This window comes from Panulirus ornatus, chromosome 46 (assembly GCF_036320965.1).
Source record: "Panulirus ornatus isolate Po-2019 chromosome 46, ASM3632096v1, whole genome shotgun sequence".
NCBI classification, from domain to species: Eukaryota; Metazoa; Arthropoda; class Malacostraca; order Decapoda; family Palinuridae; genus Panulirus; species Panulirus ornatus.
The window spans coordinates 8,191,293-8,218,084 of record NC_092269.1 but is presented as its reverse complement, the minus strand read 5'-3'; the positions used below and the strand labels follow the sequence as shown (position 1 = coordinate 8,218,084).

Below are 26,792 nucleotides of genomic sequence, written 5' to 3'. Positions count from 1 at the left end.
AACTTTGGATTTCCTGCAGTAAATGCTATGTCCTAGCATTGCCTTTTGGCAAAATGGCAGGAGCAATAGATAGAAGCAGTATGCAGGAACATTAGGTAGAAGTAGTAGGTTGGAATGATAGGTAGAAGTATTCAGTAGGAACATACAGTAAGAGCCTCCAAAAACACTGTGCTGGGGGTTGCTATTTCTTTCCCTTTAGTGTCTGTTAAGGGTGAGTACTAAAGGTTAAGAGCTGGCACTGGAGTTCACCAGTTATAGAGATTTTGCCATGGCCACTCCCTTGAGGAAGTTCCCAGAGGGAGCAGGTGTTAGAGATACAGGTAGATAGGAACATTTGGTGGGAGCATTAGGCAGAAGTAGTCAGTATGAGCCTCTAAAGATGCTGTGTTCTCAGTGCCCTTTGCCATTGGCCTGTTTAGGGTAAGGCACTAAAGGCTAAGAAGCAGTGCGGGCGTATACCTGTTACAGAGACTCTTCTGCCATGGCCATCCCCTTGAGGGAATTCCTGAAAGGAATGGGCATCAGGGATGTAGATAGATTGTATATAAAGTATAAAGTATATAGTATATAAAGAATAAGCCCATAACAACCTGGTTTCATTTCTTTTTCAGTCGAGACTGTCCAATATTTTATATGAGGAAAAAAGTACAAATAGAACTGTCAGCTCAAGATAAAGTTGTACAAAGGTTTGGTGCCCCAGCATGGTAGGTTCATTGATGTCATTAACAGTATTTGTGAAATTTAATTCAGGTTGTCATGTATTTTCAACTTGATATACAAAATGTTATGAATTTGTTTTATAGTGTTGAATAGTAAATACAATTATTTGTTACTTAAATACATAGATAACACATACCTTAGGTCCAAGTAAGGTAATATGTGGCCTTAAATTGGGGGAGGGGGGTAGTCCCCTTAAAAGCAGTAAAAGAAAAGGATAGAAAAGGAAAGGACCTCTCCCCACCCACTGGCACACAGTGGATAGAAAACAAGTAGAAAAAAATACCTTGCAGGATTAATATGCCTTATGGAAATTTTTATAGGAAAGTCATAAGGTAGAATGAACCTGAATATGTCAGGCATCCCAGCACCAGTGAAATGCATCCCTTCACTTTTTGTTACAAAGGTGGTAATAAGGAAAACTTGAGCTCCAGCCTCTTGACTTTCCATGCCTATAATATTCTTGATGGAGAATGATACAGTAATTCTTAATTTCTCTCTCAAAGCCAGTGATGGGTTAATCAATGTTGGTATGTTACCACAGCATGGCCAGGGAGAGGTCAATGGTTGAGAAGGTGGCATGATATATCACTGTGTTATGATGACTGATTAAATGAATCATTCAATACCAGAGTGAAAAAAGATGATGAAGGCTAGTTTTGTAGATATTAAGAGTTGTAGATATTAAGTGTTGCTTGATCAACAGTTTCTGTGAGCTTATTCCATGCATCAATAATTTCATTGGTAAAGAAGTATTTTGTACAATTTAGATTTACTCAGGGACCTCTAAGTTTTAGTCCATTTCCTCTTGTTGGTAATGATAGCCCTACTGGAAAGAAGTTTTTCAGTATCGACTTTGTTGAATCCTTTAAAGTATTTTAAAGCATTTTATAAATTTGCCCCAGGGGCACCTCTTGCTTAGGGAGAATGTATTCTATTTATTTGCCCCATGGATGCATCTTAAAGAGAACAAGTTTAATTCTAGCAGTCTCCCCTCTTATGGTTTATTACTCTAGGAAGGATTCAATTTAGTTGCTCTTCTCAGCAGTTGCCAATTTTAGAATATCCTTGCTGAAATGGGGGCCCTAAGATGTGCTGCATATTCAATGTATAGTCTAATGAGACTTAGGTATAATGGCAGTATCACATCCTTGCTTTTCTACATACAAAAAGTTTCTTTTCATTAATTTATTTATCTATCTATATCTCTGATGCACATTGCCTCCGGGAACTCCCAACAAGGGGTGGCCATAGCAAATCTCCACCTATCCCTGTCTTTACATGCCTCCCTCACATACACCATTTTACGCATTCTTCCGCCATTTCTATCCCTCCAGTATTCTTCCACCGTATTTGCTCATGTCGCAGGTAGTTTTCCTCTCACACCAGGCCCTTTAATTGGAGTCTTAAATTTTTCTTGTAAACTCCTTGTCTTGCATTCATTCCACGTGCCCATACCACCTCAAAGTATTACTTTTCACCCACTCTACCACTCCACATTTCATTACCTTTGGATTCCTTACCATACCACATTTCTCATATACCCTTTCATTTCTTTCTTCATTCCATCTAGTCACACCATATGTTCTTTTCAAATAGCTCATTTCCACAGCCTGTATTCTCTACCTCTGTGACTCATTTCATGTCCAGGGATAGGTGGAATTTATTAAAAAAAGTGGTGACTGTTTGTTGACTGGTTGGTAAAGATATTTAATGTATGTATGACTCATGGTGAGGTGCCTGAGGACTGGAGGAATGCATGCATGGTGCCATTTTACAAAGGCAAAGGGGATAAAGGTGATTGCTCAAATTACAGAGGTATAAGTTTATTAAGTATTCCTGTGAAATTATATGGGAGGGTATTGATTGAGAGGGTGAAGGCATGTACAGAGTATCAGATTGGGGAAGAGCAGTGTGGTTTCAGAAGTGGTAGAGGATGTGTGGATCAGGTGTTTGCTTTGAAGAATGTATGTGAGAAATACTTAGAAAAGCATATGGATTTGTATGTAGCATTTATGGATCTGGAGAAGGCATATGATAAGAGTTGATAGAAATGCTATGTGGAAGGTATTAAGAATATATGGTGTGGGAGGCAAGTTGTTAGAAGCAGTGAAAAGTTTTTATCGAGGATGTAAGGCATGTATACGAGTAGGAAGACGGGAAAATGAATGGTTCCCAGTGAATGTCGGTTTGCGGCAGGGGTGCGTGATGTCTCCATGGTTGTTTAATTTGTTTATGGATAGGGTTGTTAGGGAGGTGAATGGAAGTGTTTTGAAGAGAGGGGCAAGTATGCAGTCTGTTGTGGATGAAAGAGCTTGGGAAGTGAGTCAGTTGTTGTTCGCTGATGATACAACGCTGGTGGCTGATTCAGGTGAGAAACTGCAGAAGTTGGTGACTGAGTTTGGTAAAGTGTGTGAAAGAAGAATGCTAAGAGTAAATGTGAATAAGAGCAAGGTTATTGGGTACAGTAGGGTTGAGGGACAAGTCAATTTGGAGGTAAGTTTGAATGAAGAAAAACTGGAGGAAGTGAAGTGTTTTAGATATGTGGGAGTGGATTTGGCAACGGATGGAACCATGGAAGCGGAAATGAGTCACAATGTGGGGGAGGGGGCAAAAGTTCTGGGAGCGTTGAAAAATGTGTGGAAGGCACAAACATTATCTCGAAAAGCAAAAATGCCACTCTATCATCAAACACATTCAACAAACTTTCAAAATACTCACTCCATCTCCTTCTAACTTCATCACTACCTGTTACTTCTTCCCCCTTTGCTCCCTTCACTGGTGTTCCCATTTGTTCTCTTGTCTTACACAAGTTATTTACCTCCTTCCAAAACATCTTTTTATTCTCCCTAAAGTTTAGTGATACTCTCTTACCCCAACTCTCATTTGCCCTCTTTTTCAACCATTGCTTCTTCCTCTTGACTTCCTTATGCTTTCTTTTATACATCTCCCAGTCATTTGCACTCCTTCCTTGTAAGTACCATCCAAACGCCTATCTTTTCTCTCACACTAAGAACTTTACTTCTTCATCCCACCACTCTACCCTTTCTAGTCTGCCCACATCCCACCATTCTCATGCCATATGTATCATTTGCACATGCCATCACTGCTTCCCTAAATACATGCCATTCCTCACCCACTCCCCTCGCATCATTTGCCATTCTACACTCAGTCTCTCCTGGTACTTACTTTCAACACTTCTCCCAAACATTCTCTCATCTTTTTTCAAAATCTCTACAAATCCTCACCTTTGCCTCCATAAGATAGTGATCAGACATCCCTCATAGCATATTAACATCCAAAAGTCTCTCTTTTACACGCTTATCAATTAACGAGTAATCCAATAATGCCCTTTTGATCATCCATCCTACTCAAATACATTTACTTATGTATATCTCTTTTGAAACCAAGTATTTCCAATCACCAGTCTTTTTTTCACACAAATCCACAAGCTCTTCATCATTTCCATTCACAAGACTGGATAACCCATGTACACCAGTTATACCCTCAGCTGCCACATTACTCACCTTCGCATTTAAATCACCCATCACTAAATCCCGGTCTCGTGCATCAAAGCTGCTGACACACTCACTCAGCTGCTACCAAAACACTTTCCTTTCATGTTCTTTCTTCTCATCACCAGTTCATAAGCACCAATAATCACCCATCTCTCTCCATCCACTTTCAGTTTTACCCCACATCAATCTAGAATTTAGTTTCTTACACTCTATCTATATATATTACAAAGCCTTGGTGACATCATACAGCCCTGCAATCTTACCTGCATGTATACCGAAACTTTCACTCAACTCCCCATCCTCTCTTTCAATGCATTTGCTCCTATATAGAAGGCTCTCACACCATCCAACAGTTGTCCCCTCCCCCATATATCCTTAGCACATTCCTTAAAACATTTCACTTGACTCTGTCACTCTTTCTTCAGATCCATACATCTTGTTACCTTTTGCTAAATACTTTTTCAGTCACCTTTACCTCAAAATCTGACCCACACAATCCCTACCTTTCCTAAAACCCCCTTGCTCTTCATGTATTCTGCATTCAGTCACTTCCATCACTCTATCAATTAACATTTTTGCATACACTTTTCATGGTATACTTAACAGACATATTCCTCTATCATTACTAAGTACATCCTTAGCACATTTCCCTTTGAATAAAGGAACAATAATAAATAGCTTTCACCCAGTCCTCAGGCGCAACCTTCTGTTTCCATGCTAAATTACATATCGGATGCATCCACTCTATCACACTTTCTCCTGCATACTTTACATACTTCAGGAATTCTGCTGTAATCCCATCCACTCCGGGTGTCTTTCCAACCTTCAGCCTCATTATTGTCCTTACTGCCCTTTTTGCTGTAGGCACCTGCACTTGTATCCTCTTCCTTCCATCCTTCATACCCATGCATGTACCGACTGCTGCCTCCCCTTTTCCCACATTCATTCATTCTTCAAAATACTCTTTCCATCTTCCTGTCACTCCTCATTTTGATTTAGCAACTCCCCTTCCTTATTTCTCCAGTAACATTTCCACTCTTACATCAACCTCTTTCCTTTTTCACATCCTTCCAGTATAGTTCCTTATTATCCCAAGACTTTTTTCTTAACTTTCTACCAAAATCTTCATCTGTTCTTTCTCTGCTTTCCTCTGTCAGCTTTTGAATATTCCTCTTACATATTTCATATTCTTCCCTCCTCCTTTGCTGAACTGCCACTGGTACATTCCTACTGAACACTCTACCATATGCCTTATTCCTTTTCACAGCATTTCTAATCTATTTCACCAGTTTCATTACATCCCATGTTCACATTCATATCACATTATGACCACATTTCTCTTATTCTCAAAACTGTTTATATAGTCATTCAATTTCTCCACAAAAGCTTCAGTTCATCCGTACCTCATACAGTCTTCATATTCACAGGCGGATAATTACATATCCCTGCATACTTCACATTCCCTTACTATTCTAGAGTCATTCCACCCATGCTCTGTGATACTCTCCCACACTTTTTGGAATAGCAAAAGAAAAAAAGATGGCAAAATAGTATTCTTGTGCCAGAATATTTCATTAGAAAGACTAATGAAATTTGCTTGCACACTCGTAAATTTGCCCTCTTCCAGTAACAGATAGGTCTCAAAGCTGCCATTTTCCTCTGAATTTCATTAAGAAGAGTACAGCTGAGAAAAAATGAGATTGTTACTTTCCTAATGAAATACATAGCCAGTTAAAATTTCTTTACATGGAAACATTCTACTTACAGGCAATTCCTTGGTTTGGGATAGGAACTTTTCACTTGTTTTCCTGGATAGATTAATATTTTACAAAGTCAAGGAACACCAACCATTTCTATACCTGATAGAAAACACCCATTAAGGTACATGAATACCAGTATGAGACAGTAACGCTTCATAGCAGAGAAACTGATTTTTTTTTATTTTTTAATTTTTGACAACATTTATCCCCTTGCTATTTGTAGAAGAAAAATATGGTCTACGATAACGATGTATTTCTGAAATTTAAACAAGTGGAGAAAGTAAGATAAAATGCATGGTCTCTCAGTCTTTGGGCGATAGCAGCATATATTTCACACACCAACATGCCTTGAGGCTATCACACGTCTCGCGTTTCAATGACCAAATTTTGGTGTAAACTAAGATACATGCAATGCCATGTGTTCAGAGATAGTAGTGAAATTTCACACTCCATCATGCCCTGATTCTATCACACGTTGCATTTTTGACGACCAAATTTTGGTATAAAAAAGTACATGTTGAGAGACAATGGCAAAATTTCACACTCCAACATGCCCAAGTCTCGTGTTTCGACAACCAAGTTTTGGTGTGAAATAAGGTACACGTACTGCCATGTGTTCAGAGACAATATTGAAATTTCACAGCCCTGAGGCTGTCACACAAGTCTTGCTTTGTGATGAAAAAGTACATGTACTGCCATGTGTTCAGAGACTATTGAAAAATCACAGTGCAATGTGCTCTGAGGCTGTCACACAAGTCTCAGTTTTTGATAACCAAATTTTGGTGTCGAAAAAGGACATGTACTGCCATGTGTTCAGAGACAATATTGAAATTTCAGTCCATCACACAAGTCTTGCTTTTTGATGACCAAATTTTGGTGCAGAAAAAGGACATGTACTGCCATGTGTTCAGAGACAATATTGAAAAATCACAATGCAACATGCTCTGAGGCTGTCACACAAGTCTTAGTTTTTGATAAACATTTTTAATGTAAATCTTGAGACTGATAAAATTTTGCTTTCCACCATGCCCTGAGTGTCACATTATTACTTGTCAACCTCCAAATTTTGGGGTAAAAAATGCATCTGTGCTGATATATATAATATATATAAGGAGACACTGGTGATATTTCATGCTCCAAAGCTTTTCTTTTTATGTACAAAGTATGAGTTTGTTTCATAGTATTAGATAGTAAAAATGTTTGTTAGTCATTATTTTTGTACATAACTGATAAAAAAAGGTTTGTATAATGACAATAAAAAATCAAGAAAATTTAGTTTGTATATTTTATAAAGTCTTACAAAAACTTATATTTTCTTGAAATAACATTTTTACATGAAATAAATATGTAGTGTAATTTATGGAATATACATTGTATGTACAAAACTGGATATAATAGCATATGAGGCAGCAGTAACACAAAAATAGTGCCATGTGCTTTCAGCAAGAAAATGTTAGGACATCAGTAATTTGAAACATGAGCAAAAATGCAAGTACAGGTACACCACTGAATTTCCGGCAACTGATGGTTCAGCACCTCCTTCAGTCTGGACAAAATTACGTAAGGGAACTTGAAATTAGTGCGGCAACTAGACTAGTTTGCCAAAAAAGGCATTGTGTGTGTATGGTGCGCATATCTACATTCTTTACACTGCACTTGTTGGCAGATACCAAAATTTTGAGAGATCCTTATCTTATTTTGCTTAAATTCAACCCTAGCTATGGCTTCTGAGACATACGAGTGTGTCAGTCATGGTGTCAAACATAAACACAAGTCCATATCAATCCAAGGTAAAATAGAACTGTTGAAAAAATGGACTGTGGAGTTTTGGTGCATAAGCTGTGTAACATCTACAGTATTGGTTCATCAACTGTTTATGATATAAAGAAGCAAAGGGAGAAAATATCGACATTCTATGCACAAAGCGATTCCAAGAAGCAATTGACGATTAGAAAAACTATGAAAGATGTTAAGAGTACTGAGCATGATCGAGTGATGAAGCGAATTTGACAGGTAGCATGGGAGATATATAATTAGTGGGTTAGAGGTGAGTTGATGAATTACCAAGAGTGCCGGAAAATCGGTGGTGTTCCTGTACATTTTCTTAAAACAATTAAATTTATACAAGCATGACAAATTGGGCTACCGTATACAGTTCCCATGTATAAACTGATGGAAGAATTCACCAAAAACAATAAAAGTAAATATGTACAAGCATAACTTCTAATTAACTGGATACAACTCAAGTTACCATTAGCTTTACCAGTATAGGTACCATGTATAAATTCATCAAAAAACTTCAGCACACACAGCTAGCACAGCCTTCCCTTTATTTATATTACTGAATTATTGTCAACTTACAAGGCATCTTCTCATACCAAATGATAAATATATATTGCCTTTCTGCTTTTCCAAAAGAAGGAACAGAGAAAGGGGCCTAGTGGGGATTTTTCCGTCTTAGGCTCAGTCCTCTGTTCTTAACACTACCTCGCTAACATGGGAAATGGTGACTATGTATGTAAAGAAAAATTCCCATTTTTTTCCATACATATTCACAATTTCCCTCCTTAGCATGGTAAAGACCAGAGGACTGAGCCTAAGAGGGAATATCCTCACTTAGCCCCCTTCTCTGTTCCTTCTTTTGGAAAATTAAAAATGGGAGGGGAGGATTTCCAGCCTCCTGCTCCCTCCCCTTTTAGTCACCCTTATACAACACACAGGGAATATGTGGCAAGTATTCTTTATCCCCTGCTTCAGTGAGGTAGTGCCAGGAAAACAGACAAAAAAAAAAAGGCCACATTTGTTCACTGACATGTGTAATGCACTGAAACGACAGCTCCCCATCCATATCCAGTCCCAACAGACTCTATTACTTGCATGCCTTTCACCCTCCTGCATGTTCAGGCCCTGATCACTCAAAATCTTTTTCACTCCATCTTTCCACCTCAAATTTAGTCTCCCACTTCTCCTTGTTCCCTTCACCTCTGACACACATATCCTCTTTGTCAATCTTTCCTCACTCATTCTCTCCATGTGACCAAACCATTTCAAAACACACTCTTCTGCTCTCTCAATCACACTCTTTTTATTATCACACATCTCTCTTACCCTTTTATTACTTACTCGATCAAACCACCTCACACCACATATTGTCCTCAAACATCTCTTTTCCAGCACATCCACCCTCCTCCGCACAACTCTATCTATAGCCCACGCCTCGCAACCATGTAACATTGTTGGAACCACTATCCCTTCAAACATACTCATTTTTGCTTTCCGAGGTAATGTTCTCGACTTCCACACATTCTTCAACACTCCCAGAACTTTTGCCCTCTCCCCCACCCTATGATTCACCTCCGCTGCCAAATCCACTCCCAGATATCTAAAACACCTCACTTCCAACATTCAAACTTACCTCCCAATTGCCTTGTCCCTCAACCCTACTGTACCTAATAACCTTGCTCTTATTCACATTTACTCTCAGCTTTCTTCTTTCACACACTTTACCAAACTCAGTCACCAGCTTCTGCAGTTTCTCACATGAATCAGCCACCAGCACTGTATCATCAGCGAACAACAACTGACTCACTTCCCAAGCTCTCCCATCCACAACAGACTGCATACTTGCCCATCTTTCCAAAACTCTTGCATTCACCTCTTAAACAACCATGGAGACATCACACATCCCTGCCACAAACCAACATTCACTGAGAACCAATCACTTTCCTCTCTTCCCACACGTACACATGCCTTACATCCTCAATAAAAACTTTTCACTGCTTCTAACAACTTGCCTCCCACACCATATATTCTTAATACCTTCCACAGAGCATCTCTATCATATGCCTTCTCCAGATCCATAAATGCTACATACAAATCCATTTGCTTTTCTAAGTATTTCTCACATACATTCTTCAAAGCAAACACCTGATCCACACATCCTCTACCACTTCTGAAACCGCACTGCTCTTCCCCAATCTGATGCTCTGTACATGCCTTCACCCTCTCAATCAATACCCTCCCATATAATTTACCAGGAATACTCAACAAACTTGTACCTCTGTAATCTGAGCAATCACCTTTATCCCCTTTGCCTTTGTAGAATGGCACTATGCAAGCATTCCTCCAATCCTCAGGCACCTCACCATGAGTCATACATACATTAAATAACCTTACCAGCCAGTCAACAATAGATATATGTAGAAGGCAAGAACATTACCTTGGAAAGCAAAAATGGGTATGTTTGAAGGAATAGTGGTTCCAACAATGTTATATGGTTGCAAGGGTTGTGTGGAGGAGGGTGGAGGTATTGGAAATGAGATGTTTGAGGACAATATGTGGTGTGAGGTGTTTGATCGAGTAAGTATTGAAAAGGTAAGAGACATGTGGTAATAAAAAGAGTGTGGTTGAGAGCAGAAGATGGTGTGTTGAAATGATTTGGTCACATGGAGAGAATGAGTGAGGAAAGATTGACAAAGAGGATATATGTCAGAGGTAGAGGGAACGAGGAAAACCGGGAAACCAAATTGGGGGTGGAAGGATGGAGTGAAAAAGATTTTGAGCGAACGGGGCCTGAACATACAGGAGGGTGAAAGGTGTGCAAGGAATAGAGTGAATTGGAACAATGTGGTATACTGGGGTTGATGTGCTGTCAATGGATTGAACCAAGGCATGTGAAGTGTCTGGGGTAAACCATGGAAAGGTCAGTGGGGCCTGGATGAGAAAAGGTAGCTATGGTTTCAGTGCATTACACATGACAGCTAGAGACTGAGTGTGAACAAATGTGGCCTTTTATGTCTTTTCCTAATGCTACCTTGCTGGGGGAGGATGCTATTACAAGTACTGCGGGGTGGTGATGGGAATGGATGAAGGCAGCAAGTATGAATATGTACACCTGTTATATATATCTACATGTCTGTGTATGTATATGTATGTTTATGTGTGTGTATGGGCATTTATATTTACATATGTGTATGTTGGTGGTTGGGCCATTCTTCGTCTGTTCCTTGCGCTACCTCTGACAAGGGAAACAGTGATTAAGTATATTAATAATAATAATAATAATAATAATGATATATGAGGTGGATTGTCTCTACGAAACATGTGGGGTGAGAGAGTATAACTGAACTTTATGGATATTTTGGAAGGAGGTAAATAAGTTGCAAAAGACAAAAGAACAAATGGGAAAAGGGGAAATGATAATATGTAGCGATGAAATGATGGGGATATGGACTGAGAATTTTGAAGGACTGTTAAATGTGTTTGATGATAGAGTGGCAGATGTAGGGTGTTTTGTCACTGTGGTACATGAAGTGCTAGATTCTGGGAGAGTAGTTGGGTGATAAGAGATGTGGTGAAAGCCCTGCGGAAGATGAAATGCAGCAAGGAGGTGAGAGTCAATGGCACTGCAATTGAATGTATTATGAAAGGAGGTGACTTTGCAATAACTGGTTAGTACGGATGCTCACTGGATATGTGGATCATAGTAAATTGACTGAGGATTGACGGAATACATGTATAGTGCCACTGTATAAAGGCAAAGGGGAAAAATGTGTGTTCAAACTACAGAGGCATAGGTTTTTGAGTATATCTATCTGGTAAGCTGCATGGGAGGGTATTAATTTAGAGGCTAAAGGCATGTACAGAGCATCAGATTTTGGAGAATCAGTGTAGTTTCAAAAATTGCAGAGGATCTGTGGATCAGGTGTATGCTTTGAAGAGTGTGTGAGAAATATTTAGAAAAACAGATGGATTTGTATGTGGCATTTATGGATCTGGAGAAGGCACATGATAGGGTTGATAGAGATGCTTTATAAAAGGTTTTAAGAATATATGTTTTGGGAGTTAAGTGGCCAGAAGCAGTAAGAATTTCTTACCGAGGGTAAGTGGCATAAGAGTAGGAAGACAAGAGAACGAATGGTTCCCAGTGAAGATTGGTCTGTGGCAAGGGTGTGTGGTAACCATGGCTGCTTAATTTGCTCATGAAAGGGGTGGTGAGGGAGGTAAGTGCAAGTCTTGGAGAGAGGGGTAAGTATGCAGTTTGTTGGGGATGAGAGGGGCCTGGGAAGTGAGTCAGTTGTTGTTTGGTGATGATACAGCACTGGTGGCTGATTTGAGTGAGATACTGCAGAAGTTGGCGACTTGAGTTTGGTAAAGTGTGTGAAAGAAGAAAGTTGAGAGTAAATGTGAAAAAAAAGCAAGGTTATTTAGGTTCAGGAGGGTTGAGGGACAAGTTAGTTGGGATTTAATTTTGAATGGAGTAAATGGGAGGAAATGAAATGTTTTAGATATCTGGGAGTGGACTTGGCAGCAAATGGAAGCATGAAAGCAGAAGCAAATCATAGGGTGGGGAAGGCGATGTGTGGAAAGGAAAAAAATGTTATCTAGTGGGGCAAAAATGGGTACAACTGAAGGAACAGTAATTCCAATAGTATAATATGGTTGCGAGGCAAGGGTGAAGGAGGATGGATGTGTTGGAAATGAAATGTTTGAGGACAATATGTGATGTGAGGTTGTTTGATTGACTGAGTAATGAAAGGGTAAAAGAAAGATTGTGGAAATAGAAAAAAAAAAGCATGGTTGATAGAGCAGAAGAGGGTGTGTTGAAATGGTCTGGATGAGTGTGGAAAGGTTGAGAAAGAGTATATATGTGTCAGAAGTGGAGGGAACAAGGAGAAGCAGGAGACCAAATTGCAGGAGTAAGGACGGGATGAAAAAGATTTTGAGTAATCGGGGCCTGAACATGCCGGAAGGCGAAAGGCATGCTTAAAATAGAGTGAATTGGAATGGTGTGGTACACTGGGGTCAATGTGCTGTCAATGGACTGAACCAGAGCATGTGAAACATCAACAGTAAACCATGGAAAGGTCTGTGGGGCTGTTTCAGTGCATTACAAATGACAGTTAGAAAATGTGTGTGCGGATATAGCTTTTTCGTCTGTTTCCTGGCGTTACCTCACTGATGCAGGGGGCAGCGATCAGGCATGGGGGAGGAGTAAAGAATGTACGTTATCTTTTTATCTTTTCCTTCATGCATTTGTGCTGTTTCCTGTGAAGTTGGGTGGCATCAGAAATGGACAAAGGTGAGTAAGTACGCATATGTACATGTATGTGCGTACGTTTACATATGTGTATGATACTGGGTTTGTCTTTCTTTGTCTGTTTCCTGGCGCTACCTCACTATTGCAGGAAACAGTGATGAAGTATGAAAATATACATTATTATTATACTTAATTGTTGTTTCCCATGTTAGTGAAGCAGTGCCAGGAAACAGAGGAAGAATGGCCCATCCACTCATATACATGTATATATATATAAATGCCCATACACACACATATACATATCAGCATATACATACACAGACATATACATATATAAACATGCATATATAAACATTACATATTCATACTTGCATGCCTTCATTCATTCCTCTCACTACCCCACCCCAAAGGAAATAGCATCGCAACACCCCGCTTCAGCGAGGTGGCACCATGAAAATAGACAAAAAAAGGCCACATTCGTGTAATGCACCGAAGCCACAGCTCCCTATCCACAATCCAGGCTCCACAGACCTTTCCATGGTTTACCCCAGGTGCTTCACATGCCCTGGTTCAGTCCACTGACAGCATGTCGACCCCAGTATACCACATCATTCCAATTCACTCTATTTCTTGCATAGGGTATATGGTAGGGTACTGATTGAGAGTGTAAAGGAATGTAAGAGCATCAGATTGGGGAAGAGCAGTGTGGTTCCAGAAGTAGTAAAGGATGTGTGGATCAGGTGCTTGCTTTGAAGAATGTATATGAGAAATACTTAGAAAAACAAATGGATTTGTATGTAGCATTTATGGATCTGGAGAAGGCATATGATGGGGTGGATAGAGATGCTTTGTATAAGGTTTTAAGAGTATATGGTGTGGGAGGTAAGTTCCTAGAAGCAATGAAAAGTTTTTACCAAGGATGTAGGGCATGTGTATGAGTAGGAAGAGAGGAAAGTGATTGGTTCCCAGTGAATGTTGGTCTGCAGCAGGGGTGGATGATGTCTCCATGGTTGTTTAATTTGTGTATGGATGGTGTTGTTAGGGAGGTGAATGCAAGAGTTTCGGAAAGAGGGGCAAGTATGCAGTCTGTTGTGGATGAGAGGGCTTGGGAAGTGAGTCAGTCGTTGTTCGCTGATGATACAGTGCTGGTGGCTGATTTGGGTAAGAAACTGCAGAAGCTGGTGACTGAGTTTGGTAAAGTGTATGAAAGAAGAAAGTTGAGAGTAAATGTAAATAACAGCAAGGTTATTAGGTTCAGTAGGGTTGAGGAAAGTTTGAATGGAGAAAAAACTGGAGGAAGTGAAGTGTTTTAGATATCTGGGAGTGGATTTAACAGTGGATGAAACCATGGAAGTGGAAGTGAGCCACCTTCAAATCACATAACAACACCCTGACATCTAAGTAGTAACATCATACATGAAGCACTACATGACACAACTGCAACAAAATGGCATCCCAACAGAAATCTGTAATCACCCTTTTAATGCCAGACATATATAAATCCAGCTCACACCCTCCAGTCACCTTCAGTGAAGTCTTTCCCACTAAACAAAACACCAACCATTTTGGGCATTACGTCCATGTACGTGACATTCACCTCCCACACCAATAACTTCAACACTAAAGCAACACACAAACTAAATGCCCTTGGAACACTCACAGGCACCAAACTTGGACAAGAAAAAGAAACCCTCGACATCCTATACATACAATTCATCTCCACTTCGAATAATGCCTCACTGCCTGGTCTTCTGCCCTCTAAAAGCAAATATATATATAAAATAGCACACTTAGAATAATCAGTTGCTTCCTAGCTACCACAAACACGTAACATCTTCAGAATAAAACAAATATCTTGCAATACTGATGCACTTCAACATGCTGAACACTTAATTCTATGCAACTGCACTATACCCCTCCCTCCATATTATGTACTTTTTTATTATCAAAAATTTAGGCCAAATTTTATCTCAACTTATCCATGGAATTCAACCAACTCTTCAGCAGCAAGGTGAAAAGAAAAAGATAACTTGAATGAACATTCAAAAATAGAAGTCATGCTTGGATATTTGTTCTTGATGTTATAACTCACAATATGTCACAATTTTACATTCCAGACTGCAACAAAGATTGTGTCAATGCAGAACTTTAGCATCAAAGAATAATTACCTCAAGTTAAACAAGTCTGTTTCTTATAATGCAGCTAAATCAGTGATTTATTCACTCAAAATCAAAACCCAGGATTTAAGAGAAGAGAAATAAAAGGCATTGGTTCACAGAGAAAAGAAATACACAGTTCCACTAAAAGCCATTGATTTCTGTTAAAGAATATTTTCCTTAAATCTTAAAAACTTTACAAAAATGACTAGAAAACTATCTAAAGTAGTCAACAGAAGGAAAATATGTACACTGACGGTGTATTAGAAAAAATGTCTGAATAGTGTATGAGCGCATGCCTCTCAAAGATGATTACGTGACTTTGGCTCTGACAACGGTATTTCCTTTAGGCATGGCATGGAAAGATCAAAGAATTCATGTGAAAATAACAAAATGCATTGCATAGTTAAAATCATGTTACTACAAACATATAGTCCAATATATATATTTCAACAAAACATGCAAACACTTTTACATACACTAGAACAAAATAATGTGATAACTGAAAATATAGGAGATTCCGTGTTTCTTACATATCATGTTAAAGTAAAGAAATGTAAAACGTTAATTGCCAAACATTTTCTTGAGCAGGGCTAAATTATGAGAATTCTTTGAAATGTTATTTAAATCTAAAATAATTTTAAGGCTTATGGACCCTCCAGCTGCAAGTTCAAGTGTTAAAATATTGGACGTAGTTTGAAAAATACAAAAATCAAAGCCTTTGTCTCGTGAGGCATTTTTCCAGTCTAACAATTAAAATGCAGGAAAATGCAAAGAATCCATTGTGCCAAGCAATTTCAGTTATTGCATAGCTTTTTTGAAGACCGCCTAATAACGGCTAGAGTATTTGCACAATGTCTTCAAGGTTCAAAATGTAAGATATGTATTATGAATAACGAGATGGCAATAAACTTCATTTTAGCTATGCTGTATGAAACACTGAGGCACAAAAATCCTCATGACAGTGCATATGCCATCAAACAAGTGATATATCGTGTGAGTGTTTTATGAGTATATTATCGAAATATTGTGAACCGAGTGATTTAAAACTTTGTGCCATGTCACCATTGAATGAAAATGTTGTGGGACATGGAATTGAATATAAAAGTTGTCATAATACATAACAAAGACAAAAGAATGAGCATATAATGTTTGGTAATCCAGGTTAGTTTTACGGAATGTTTCAGTAATGCCTGCAACTGGAAGGTTAACCATGTTAAAGGCATACTCATTTTGCAGCTTCAACCACCAGAAAACTTAATGTGTATTGGTACATGTGATGAAAATAAAGAGAATGTTCAAACTGCACAGAGAAATGCAGTCATTCTTTTCATTTCAGTTAAATGATAAACAGAATCTCCCATTGGATCTGACAATCATAACAAAATAAACTGATCATCAGAAGAAATTACTCACTGATAATTCAGTTTTCATTATTGCGTGCATCCGTAGCAAATACGATTCCAAACATGTTGATTATATAAGGTCCCTGACCACTAACAATGCTGTATTTAATGAACAACCAAAAGTGCAAGAATACTGTTCAAGTCAAAATATATATTGCAAGGCATAACTTGAATTGTATTATACATAAGTTTTCATAAAGTCATAAAAAAAATTCAGGATTTGCATTTATAGTATTGTCATTAACTGAATTCAGTTAGGGAAACATATATTTTATGAGTAGGTCAGTATTTTTGTGATACAACAACCAGCAGTGAAGTTAATGCTGTATTTTGTTCGTAATCTTAAGGTATCACAGTTATGACCAATGATATTATGTATGATACCACACATGGCATCAATCTGAAATCTTCTGCTTGAGCATAATTTTTTTCCAACTCTGAAATACATGTAATCATCTGCTTCATTTGTACACCTTCATATCACACTGGTGTAGCTGTATTATTTGCAAGTTCTTTACATAATCAATTATTACCAATGAAGTCAGTGAGCCAGTAGAAGTAATTGTATGTTTTGTCTCTTTGAAGGAGTTTACCATCCCAAAACAATGTTGTGAATTACTTCCTTTCCAAAGCTCTTTCATTTATATTTAAACAATCTTCCTTATACCCGACACAAGCCCTATGACACTGGAGTCCAGACCTCTTACAAAATGCAGATGGACAAAGTCTTTATCTACATAGACTCTATGACTTTAGCCTTGCTGGAAAGTGTATGCTTTACACTGGTGATACCTTTTGGTTTTACTGTTCAGTAAAAATATTGCAGTATACCTATTTCAGCATCATTTTGGAAGAGGTAGGTCACATGTTTATGAACCTCTGATAAGCTAGTGACCTCTGTACACCAAGAAAAGTGACAAAACATTTTCCAGCAGTAGAAATCCATTGAAAGTTCACAATCAGTAAAAAAAGTGAATCCTAAACCTACATTAAGTCGCTGTATTTTGATTTATGGAGTAGTATTTATTTACTGTTCTAACAAAAATTTGCTGCATCTACTGTAATGCACATTTCCTGGCCTGGACTACACTGATATGAACAAGAAGCGCTATCTTGAGTAGTACATACATTTGTCTTAAATATGGTTCCACTACTCCAGAAGTGGAAACTAACTTCTTTCACTAATGACTTTTGCTAGCCACCATGCACTTGGCAGCCTTTACTTCTACTGACATCTATCATTTCCAGCTTCCCTATTTATATTTCTGTTATATATATTTTCGCAGCCTTCATTTTTTTCTCAAATTATTTGAACAGATAAGACAGCTGGTAACTCCGTAAACTACACAACAGCTAGACAAAAAAATGTGCTGAGTGATATTACGGCAGCAGTTTGTACCCAACCCACCTCACTGAACTGCAAACAGAGTGATGATGAAAGATAACAGAAAAATGGTTGGCTGCAAATTCCTACAACAATGCTGTTGAATGTTAAGACCTGAGGGTGTGGAGATGACTGGTAGCCAAAGGATTAGAGGAAGAATTGGCACCCTGATCTTTTGGCCTGACAAGGTATTATAATGATAGTATGATTAAAAAAGATGGTTATAGCATACTACCTGTTAAACAAATCTATACAAGTAATGTCTTCATTCTCATCGTGATTTGTGGTCTATCAATAATTTGTGGTGCAGTGAGGATAAATGTTCTTCAGTTGCATAAAGCAAAATCAAAATTTTGTAAGCTGGTTCTCATAAATACTTATCTTAATTTCAAGCAATTTCCAGCAACAAAATTAGATAAATAGTTGGTGTGTTTAGTAGCTGTGATGAAAAAATATCAAACAATTGCAACGTACTACTACATTTGCGTGTTAACCCCATCACAGCAGTGTATCAATGCATGGTCATGAACAACACTGCAGCTCAATCTTATGTCTTGCTGAACAGCTCAAATGATAGTTAAATTATTTTTACTTATGATAATGTTTGTTGTACTTAGTTCTCCAAGTTACAGAATATGTTTATAGATTTAAAAAGATATTTCATAGCAATACTTATTTCATAACGTTTCACTAGCTATATCACGTATAATTTTCCCTATAAACTTATAACGGCAAGATGTAAAGAGGTGCTGTGGAAGTCAGATGACCTGACCTCAGAGCCTTCATTTGCCCATGAAAATTACCAGGGGTATATTATGAAACCAAAAATTGGGAAATCCCACATCAAATTTATTAATATTTTGTGAACAAATAACTTCTTTACCTTGAAAAAAATAAATGAATAAATAAAAACTGCCCAAAATACAATAAAATTATTAATGAAAACTAATTATTTACCGATCATCTTTTCTGAAGTCGTTACGTAGGGTTGATGGCAAGAGGCAAGCAGCCCTGAGCAGTGGTGGTGGGTTTTTTGAAACATTCATAGTATTTTAGAATATCTATTAATGAGGTATAACCGATGTGTCAAGAATTGCTAGAAAGAGGCTATACAGAATTTTTGTATTAGTTTTGTGAATATATTACAAAATATCGATGAAAAATAAAATAGTGCTAATACCTCATGAGATTTCACTTGGTGGGGCACTAAAGAGGTGGCAGGGAGCACATTAATTAAATGACATATCAGATACCAGATTATCCCTTGGTACTCATAAGATCGTATTTCATATAATTCTTGGCACTAAAACTGTAAAGAGTAACTTCATTACACCACTTTAAAAGACCTATGGATGTTTATAAAGAATTTTATGATTTTTTTCTAATTTACTTAGGGTTGTAATCTTTACCATACATTTCAGGATGTACCTGAAGCATTTTGGAGCACATCAGCATGATGCACAAAAAAATGATGTTAATATTAAAAACCTCATTCAACGTATATCCACATTAAGAAAAGTGAAAAAAAATTCAAATTACTTTCAATGTCAACTTACATCCACACTTAAGAGATACTTTCAAATTAACAATCAGATCCACTTTCAGTGTCATAGTATATCCACACACGTAAAATTTTCAGATAAAATAGTCAAATCCACTTTCAATATCCAGGTAAGTCCACACTTTAGAAATATTTTCATATATAAAAGTTAGATCCACTTTTCATGTCATGGTATATTTGCACTTGAGTATTATTTTCAGATAAAATAGTCAAATCCACTTTCATTGCCAAGGTAAATCCATACTTTGATTTTCGATAACACATAAATCTTGACGTCCACTTTCAAAGTATAATTGAGAAATATCAAAAATTGAAGACACTTCTGAAATATATCCACAATGCATGGTGCATTATTCTCCCTGTGTTGTTTGATTTTATCTCCCTAAGGTAGGATCTACCATGTCACAGACCCAGGGAATTAGTCACTGGCAGTTTACATTTCTCACAAAAGTTGTGGAGCATTCTGTGGCACTGCCTACTAAGAGGGCACCTGACGTGCCTGACAAGTACATATAAAATGATACTTCAGTGACTGGCAGGACCAATGACAAAACCAAACACATGTTATGAAGGCAAGTTGAGCTATATATTTATAAAATGGCCTCCCTTTAATACTTTACAGTTGTTTTTCAGAAGTCTGCAGTTCCTTGGTAATTCTGACATGCCACAGGTGTAACATAAGCACCATTAGTTCGTGTGATTGGTTTATTCAGTGGGTCACATGGCATGCTACCATGTCTTCCTTCAAGAGAAGTTTATGTATCCAGAGAGAATGTCCTATTCATTGACTACTGGTTAGTAACTTTTGAAGAATTTCTATTTTTATATATCTATTTCATATACTTCAAAAGCATGTGAAGAAAGCACCATCCTATTACGCAGAACATAGACAAAATTCAGCTGAGTTAACTTGATTTACAGGACAAGATAGCCATCACACACATGCCTACTTGTTAAGCACCTCCAATTATTTGTGAAGAATTACCTAGCTATAATGAAGCAAATCATAACAATAAAGGATATTAATTTTCCGATAACATTATCTTATAATATCTAAAAATATCCAGTAACTTGGTCTCTGTAATCATCCGATACTACAAGTTGAAACCCTAATCTGCTCAAAATTAAAACTTTATGGTCTAATCTAGGTCAAGCATTACCTTCCTGGAAGGAATCCGAACAACATTTTGACAATGGAAGGGAGAAAGGAAAGGAAATATCAGTTAAATGCTATATGCCTGCAACTAACAGTAATTATAGCAAGATCAAGCCATGGTAAGAGTAGAGTGACTTTTCTATTCTCAACAGAGTACCAAGAATCTAACAATTATTAAAACCCTTTTTTATCCAACACATAATCAGACCAACTCGAGCTTTTCCAGTTTCCTTTGTAAGGTGACACACTCCTCATTATTCCTGACTTCTCTCATGAGCCTTAGCTCCAACCATAAACATATTCAGGTAGGAAATGTGTCCCCTAGGCAAATAATTTACATAGATGAAGAACTGCAATGGCCCTAAGACTGAGTCCTGCAGCCTGGTAATAAAGACCCAGACACATACATTTAAGGCACCTCTGACATGTCCTCCTTTCCTTTCCACTATAATACTCTTTGATCCACCAGAGACAGCTCCAATTTAGCCTGTCTGAAAATTATCCGTCTTTTTGAATATAGGCACATTTGCTTTCAACTACACCCTCTTCCACTGATTTTTTTGCAACATTTCCAGCTGCCAGTTAAGTATATCTGCACATTCTTTAAGCATGCATGGAGAGTCCTCTTGGGAAAATGTGCCTTATGTGGATCATGACTCCAATATCCTACTCACACTTTTTCATAAAACCTCAAAGTTTTCCAAGTTCTCTTTCCCATTCTATCTCATAGGTATCAGGATATAGTGTTCTTTGTTGAGAATGTATTTTTGGACTTGTATCCTTTGGCCTGAATAGTTGCTTTAAATAAAAGCTTACTCTTGGCAGACTTATGGAATAAGTCTGCATGATCACCTGCATTGTTAACAATTTTTTTTAAGTTTCTCTGCTCCTCCTTCCTTATGTTGTTATACTCATGTCTTGCTTTTTTAATACTTTCCAAATGATGTCTGTCTGTTGTGCTGCCCATAAACTTTTCATAGCACATACCTATACCCTTCTGCTTTTTCTGTCCTTCTATCTCTGATTGCTGCTAATCCTCTCATATTTTGCAGAACCTCCAGTAACAATGTTCCTTATTCTGATTCCAGTTCCCAAGTGATTTCCACAACTGTATCTCCTCCAAAATATCCATTTTTCAATGTTGTTTCTTCTGATTTTTTCTTTATGTTGTTTCTTCTGATTTTTTCTTTGCAATAAACATGAAGTTAAGCAGATGATGTCAATTTCCATTACTATCGACAAAGATAAATTCATAACTATGTTCAGTGACATGCCAGGTACCTACTCACAGAATTTGTCTCCATAACTCTCTATCTCAATGAGAATCTAAATATTCCCAGTTTATTTATAACTAAAATCCCCCACTGTATGAACTTTACTCTCTCTAAGAATATCATGTCCCTTTGACTCGACTGACTGAGCCTCCATTATTCTCCATAAAAAGTTCTGATTCATTAAAATTCCTTGCAGTATTAATACATATATTGTCACCAATGCTATACAAGTCTTTTCAATAACTTACTCTTCCCCATTACATAGTTTTTAAATAGCACATCCACCAATACTCCCTCAAACTTTTAAGTTGTACATTATTAGCCCCTTAACCTTCAGAAATTCATTTCAAAGGTAATCGTATTATGAAAAAGATGACTTGAATAGTATATTTTGTCCACTCTTTCCACTCTATTAATGTGATAAGAGTTTTGTAAACACTTTTGAAACAATGTACTAAAATGCATGAGAGTAAGGCCTGAGTGTCAAGTGAGTTCCCACTGCAAGTTTTATTATTTATTTTACCTACACCAAAAAACTGATTACTGACTTTTATGTTTTTTCTTATAAATCTTTTCCTGTTCAAATCATTATGATTCAATGATAATATTTTCATAACCTTTAAGTTTTATCTGACACTTTAAGCATAGGCAGTGTTGTCAAGGTCATGTGGGTGCAGGCAACACTTTTGGGTGTGTTTTTCATACATGCAATATTTTGATGAAAGAAAGGCCAAAGTTCAGGGAATGGTGTTACTAGTAATTTTTTTAACGTACTTCAGCTAAATTCTCTATTGCTGCAAAGTCATACAAAATCTGATGGGACATGAAAAATTATAACTATGTTTATCAGAACATTATCAAAAAAATTCCATTTAAATGTTTTATCACTTTCAGTATATCAAAAAAATTATAATTCCAAATAAAAAAATATCTCTGTATACAAAGTTTACATAACAATAGTTCAGTACGTTAAGAATATTTTGATGTTTTAAAATAAATATTCATTGCATTTGCCATACATCATTTTCTATTACAGCATAAAAATAAGCAATAACTGCTTGTACAAGCATCATATATCTACAGTACAATCCTATCACAGTTCTAAAATTTGAGGAAGAAAATTTGCATTGTTCTTGTTTGTATATATTTTCCAATGTGACTGTATGCTGAGGTATATTTTTAGTTGAAAAAATTTACAAAAATTGTTCATCATGTCTTCAAAAATTACTTTTAAATATCTATTTTGTTCTTTAATGAAAAGATTTGCAACATTTGATTTCATAAATATATGTTTACTGAAAATGCCTTCCTTAACAAAACAGGCTTTATAAGGCGCTGACTCATGCTATAATATTAAATTATTTGGTCCAATAATCATCCCACAAGCGTACTTAATTCTCTCTTGTATTAGTCTTAATGATCACTTTACATTCTTACTTGTTTCACTATTTGCCCACTTGTCTCGATCCTTCTTTACCTAACATCCATCATCTTGATTTTCATTTAGGTATATTTGTCTTGTTAATAATAATAATAATAAAAAGAGATGATTACTACTATGGTTAACATGGCAAGTATTGATAACTTTCATGCACATGCCTTCCCTGGTTTGAATTCTATGAAAAGCAGTCAGCCCATGCCCTACCCAGCTGTTAATCCTTCCTTTAGGGACGGTTGATAAATAGATACCTAACATAGGCAAGGGTATATAAGCAACAGCCATGATTAGGGCATTCTATAGCCCATGCCACTCTTAGGTACCAATGGGTGGGGGTGGGGGACTGCTTGGATAGCATGGTTATGTGCACTGAATAAGAATACGTGAGGCACCATGTCACGAGAATGCAAGGAGATATGAATGGACAAGTGACAAAGCAAAGTTAAAAAATATGATGGCAAATGGGATTGCAGCCTTTCAGTTTTAATGATCATATCTGAATGAGACAGTGAAATAATTCGTTTCTTTATCATGGTATAAATGGGAAAAAAAGAATGCCTTCGTCATCTGTAGGAATGCTGAACTAACATATAATGAACTCTGCTGCTGTGTAGCAAAAACATCCAAGAGCCTCAACATGATTTTGCTTTAACTATATCAACCCAGAAATATTTGGAAATTAATGCCTAGTAATTCTGCTGAGTGATTCTGGATATGTTAATTTTCTTGTGTGACTTATGTAAAACTGGGAAACATATCATTATGCTGCCAGTACCTCTCTGACGTGAATGAGGTTTGTACAGCCAGCTGTCAACTGCATGTATGTTTGATATGATTATTAATTTTCTAAGCTGTTTTGGGTTTTGCATTCTTCTTTTAACATAAATTCATTTGTAACTTGTTTCTCAAAAATACTATGTACACCAAATAGTAAATCTTACACCAAACTCACTATTACAACATTTTTGAGTTACATACAACCACGAGCATGTAAATGTCTATGATAATTATTGATTTGTGATTTTTTTTTTGGTGATTCTTTTTTAGGATGGTAAATTGTTAGCAGATATATAATCGTACCATGTGATGCTGTTTTTATTCTACATGCATTTGTTTGTCAGATAACGTGCTGGAAAGACTGGTACTCATTCTGAAAAATGATATGCATCCTAAAGATCAAAAATTTGATTTTTAGTGAACTTCTAAAGCTTTGGATATATATAATGTATCCACAGTTCATGAAAGTAATATTTTTTTGAGGGCACACACTGAGATATCAGAACACAAAAGCATGAACTGCATTACGATGTACACATTCCAGACCACTGGAGGGATACATGGACATTCCACTTTTTCAGCTGCTTAGTACCACAGGGATAGGATCAGGCAGCATCACCAATATCCCTGAGTCATGCTGATGGTCTAAGCCAGGGGTTTTCAAATGTTTTGAGGCCATGGAACTTTCCAAGTCCCCCATGAAATACCCCATGGATCCCTCTAAGGTTTTCGTGGAACCTAGTTTGCAAACCCCCTGGTCTATGTAACATCATAAACTGTTCACATCTATCATTCTCAAAAGAACTTGATTGTACGTGTTCTTGCCCATCTCTTAATGCCCAACAATAGATTCCACTGAACTCTTTTGAAATCCAACTAATCTGAGATACACTCTGGTGCAATGATAATATTTACTTAATAAGATATTATTAGAAAAAAATCAAACATTTTGGTCTTTGAAAACAGCATTTACAATGTTGCATTGACTGCAACTATCTAACTACACACTTTTGTTTTTCAAATTTAATGTCCATTCCTCTGTAAATGCTATATTCACACAACCAATTATTTTTCATACAGATGTTACTTAAACAATCACGAGTATGGGTTGAGAGTATGGGGTAATTTCACAGGTTCCATGTACCTAATTAACCCCTTGAAAGTTGGGAATGGAATCGCTAATGATACACAGTTAGAATTAATACTAATGAATATAAAAGTTTACAATTTTCTAACTATTCAACTTTTCAGTCACATTTCCTTTTTTTTTTTTTTTTAACTACTGATCACATATATTTCTTACCTCCCATACTTCTTCACAGCACCACCCATGCATTTGAATATTCTCTTCAAAGCATGGCACAAAAGATTTTTGTGAAGGATAAGGTAGCTTCTTATCAAAGAAAGAAGGAAAGAAAGAAAAAAATCCAGTTTGGTCATCTTGTCCCACAGCAGCAAAATATCACACCTTTCAACCAAGACAGTGAGATAGTGCATAGTATATGTGTACTTTAAATCATCCACACCGAGTTGCAGCAAATCAAGAACGAAAAAGTAAGTAATGAATGAACTTATGTTTATGTTTGATTCAAATGTTCTTTTCATCAATGGTATAACTTCATACACTTACACATTTGGAGCAAGATTTTCAATGTCACATTCTAGCTATAGTTTTTCCATTCTTGCAACTTGCACATTTTGTCATTCCACTTACTCACACATCATACAGATACAGTAACAAAGCACACCCTTACATCTTTTATACAAAAAATATAGAGCAATGCAATTCAGAAAGATTTTGGGGGTCATGATCTAACATAGCTATCTCCAACCTTGCAACATTCACCTCTTGCTAGTTCAATAATTTAAACATTATACATGTAAAAAACAAAGCACATTCTTGCATCTTTCAGTAAAAATTTAGTTCCAGGCAAATTCTTATGAGCAATTCTGAATGATGCATGACCACACTAGTAATTAGGCATTAGACCTATACTCCAAATTCTAAGATGTGTTACACCATTCCAAAGCCTTCAGAACCTTCTTTGATGGCTAGAAGCAGGGCCTTCTCAAACTGCTCGTAGCTATCATAGTCTGGCAGACAAAGCTGATTAAAGCTGAAAAAATCAAAAAATCTTAACTAAACACAAAATCAGTGCTTTCCCACACTGATACCTTTAAAGCTGCCAACAAAATGGGCATCTTTATGAAAAAAAACTACAGGATTCCCTGCAGTCACCTGAAAAATTAATCTGCAACGTTGATACTAGACACAATCATTTTATAAAACTGTCACTCACTCCCTTCAACATGAAAGTAATTTTTCCTTGATCACACCAGATGTCTTTGCAGGTCCATGTGCCAGATTAGACAAATCTCTCTAAGTAAAAGAATATTACACAATGTAGATATACAATATGTTTGAGGACAATGTGGTGTGAGGTGGTTTGATCAAGTACTGAAAGGGTAAGAGAGGTGTGTGGAAATAAAGAATGTGGTTGAGAGAGCAGAAGAGGGTGTTTTGAAATTGTCTGGACATATGGAGAGAATGAGCAAGGAAAGATTGACAAAGAGGATATATGTTGTTATGAACCTATGTATTCGT

General features: G+C 37.0%; 2 protein-coding genes across 11 annotated transcripts in view; one reads left to right on the top strand and one right to left on the bottom strand.

Annotated features, from left to right (window-relative positions):
• Positions 1 to 17,930, top strand: part of PolD1 (DNA polymerase delta) — a 102,600-nt gene extending 84,670 nt beyond the window's left edge. For 2 of the 3 annotated variants that reach the window (XM_071688777.1, XM_071688778.1), the window contains exon 24: positions 612 to 7,266. In XM_071688777.1, the coding sequence (XP_071544878.1) occupies positions 612 to 708 (97 nt within the window). In that variant the 3' untranslated portion in view covers positions 709 to 7,266. Of the gene's footprint in view, positions 1 to 611; positions 7,267 to 17,914 lie in introns of those variants that run through there. The other variant, XM_071688780.1, reaches the window with a different exon arrangement.
• Positions 1 to 26,792, bottom strand: part of LOC139763118 (apoptosis-resistant E3 ubiquitin protein ligase 1) — a 323,876-nt gene that overhangs the window by 107,191 nt on the left and 189,893 nt on the right. For 7 of the 8 annotated variants that reach the window (XM_071688783.1, XM_071688781.1, XM_071688785.1 and 4 more), the window contains one exon: positions 7,263 to 26,304. The exons of the other annotated variant lie outside the window; for it this stretch is intronic. In XM_071688783.1, the coding sequence (XP_071544884.1) occupies positions 26,202 to 26,304 (103 nt within the window). In that variant the 3' untranslated portion in view covers positions 7,263 to 26,201. Of the gene's footprint in view, positions 1 to 7,262; positions 26,305 to 26,792 lie in introns of those variants that run through there. 8 annotated transcript variants of the gene reach the window in all.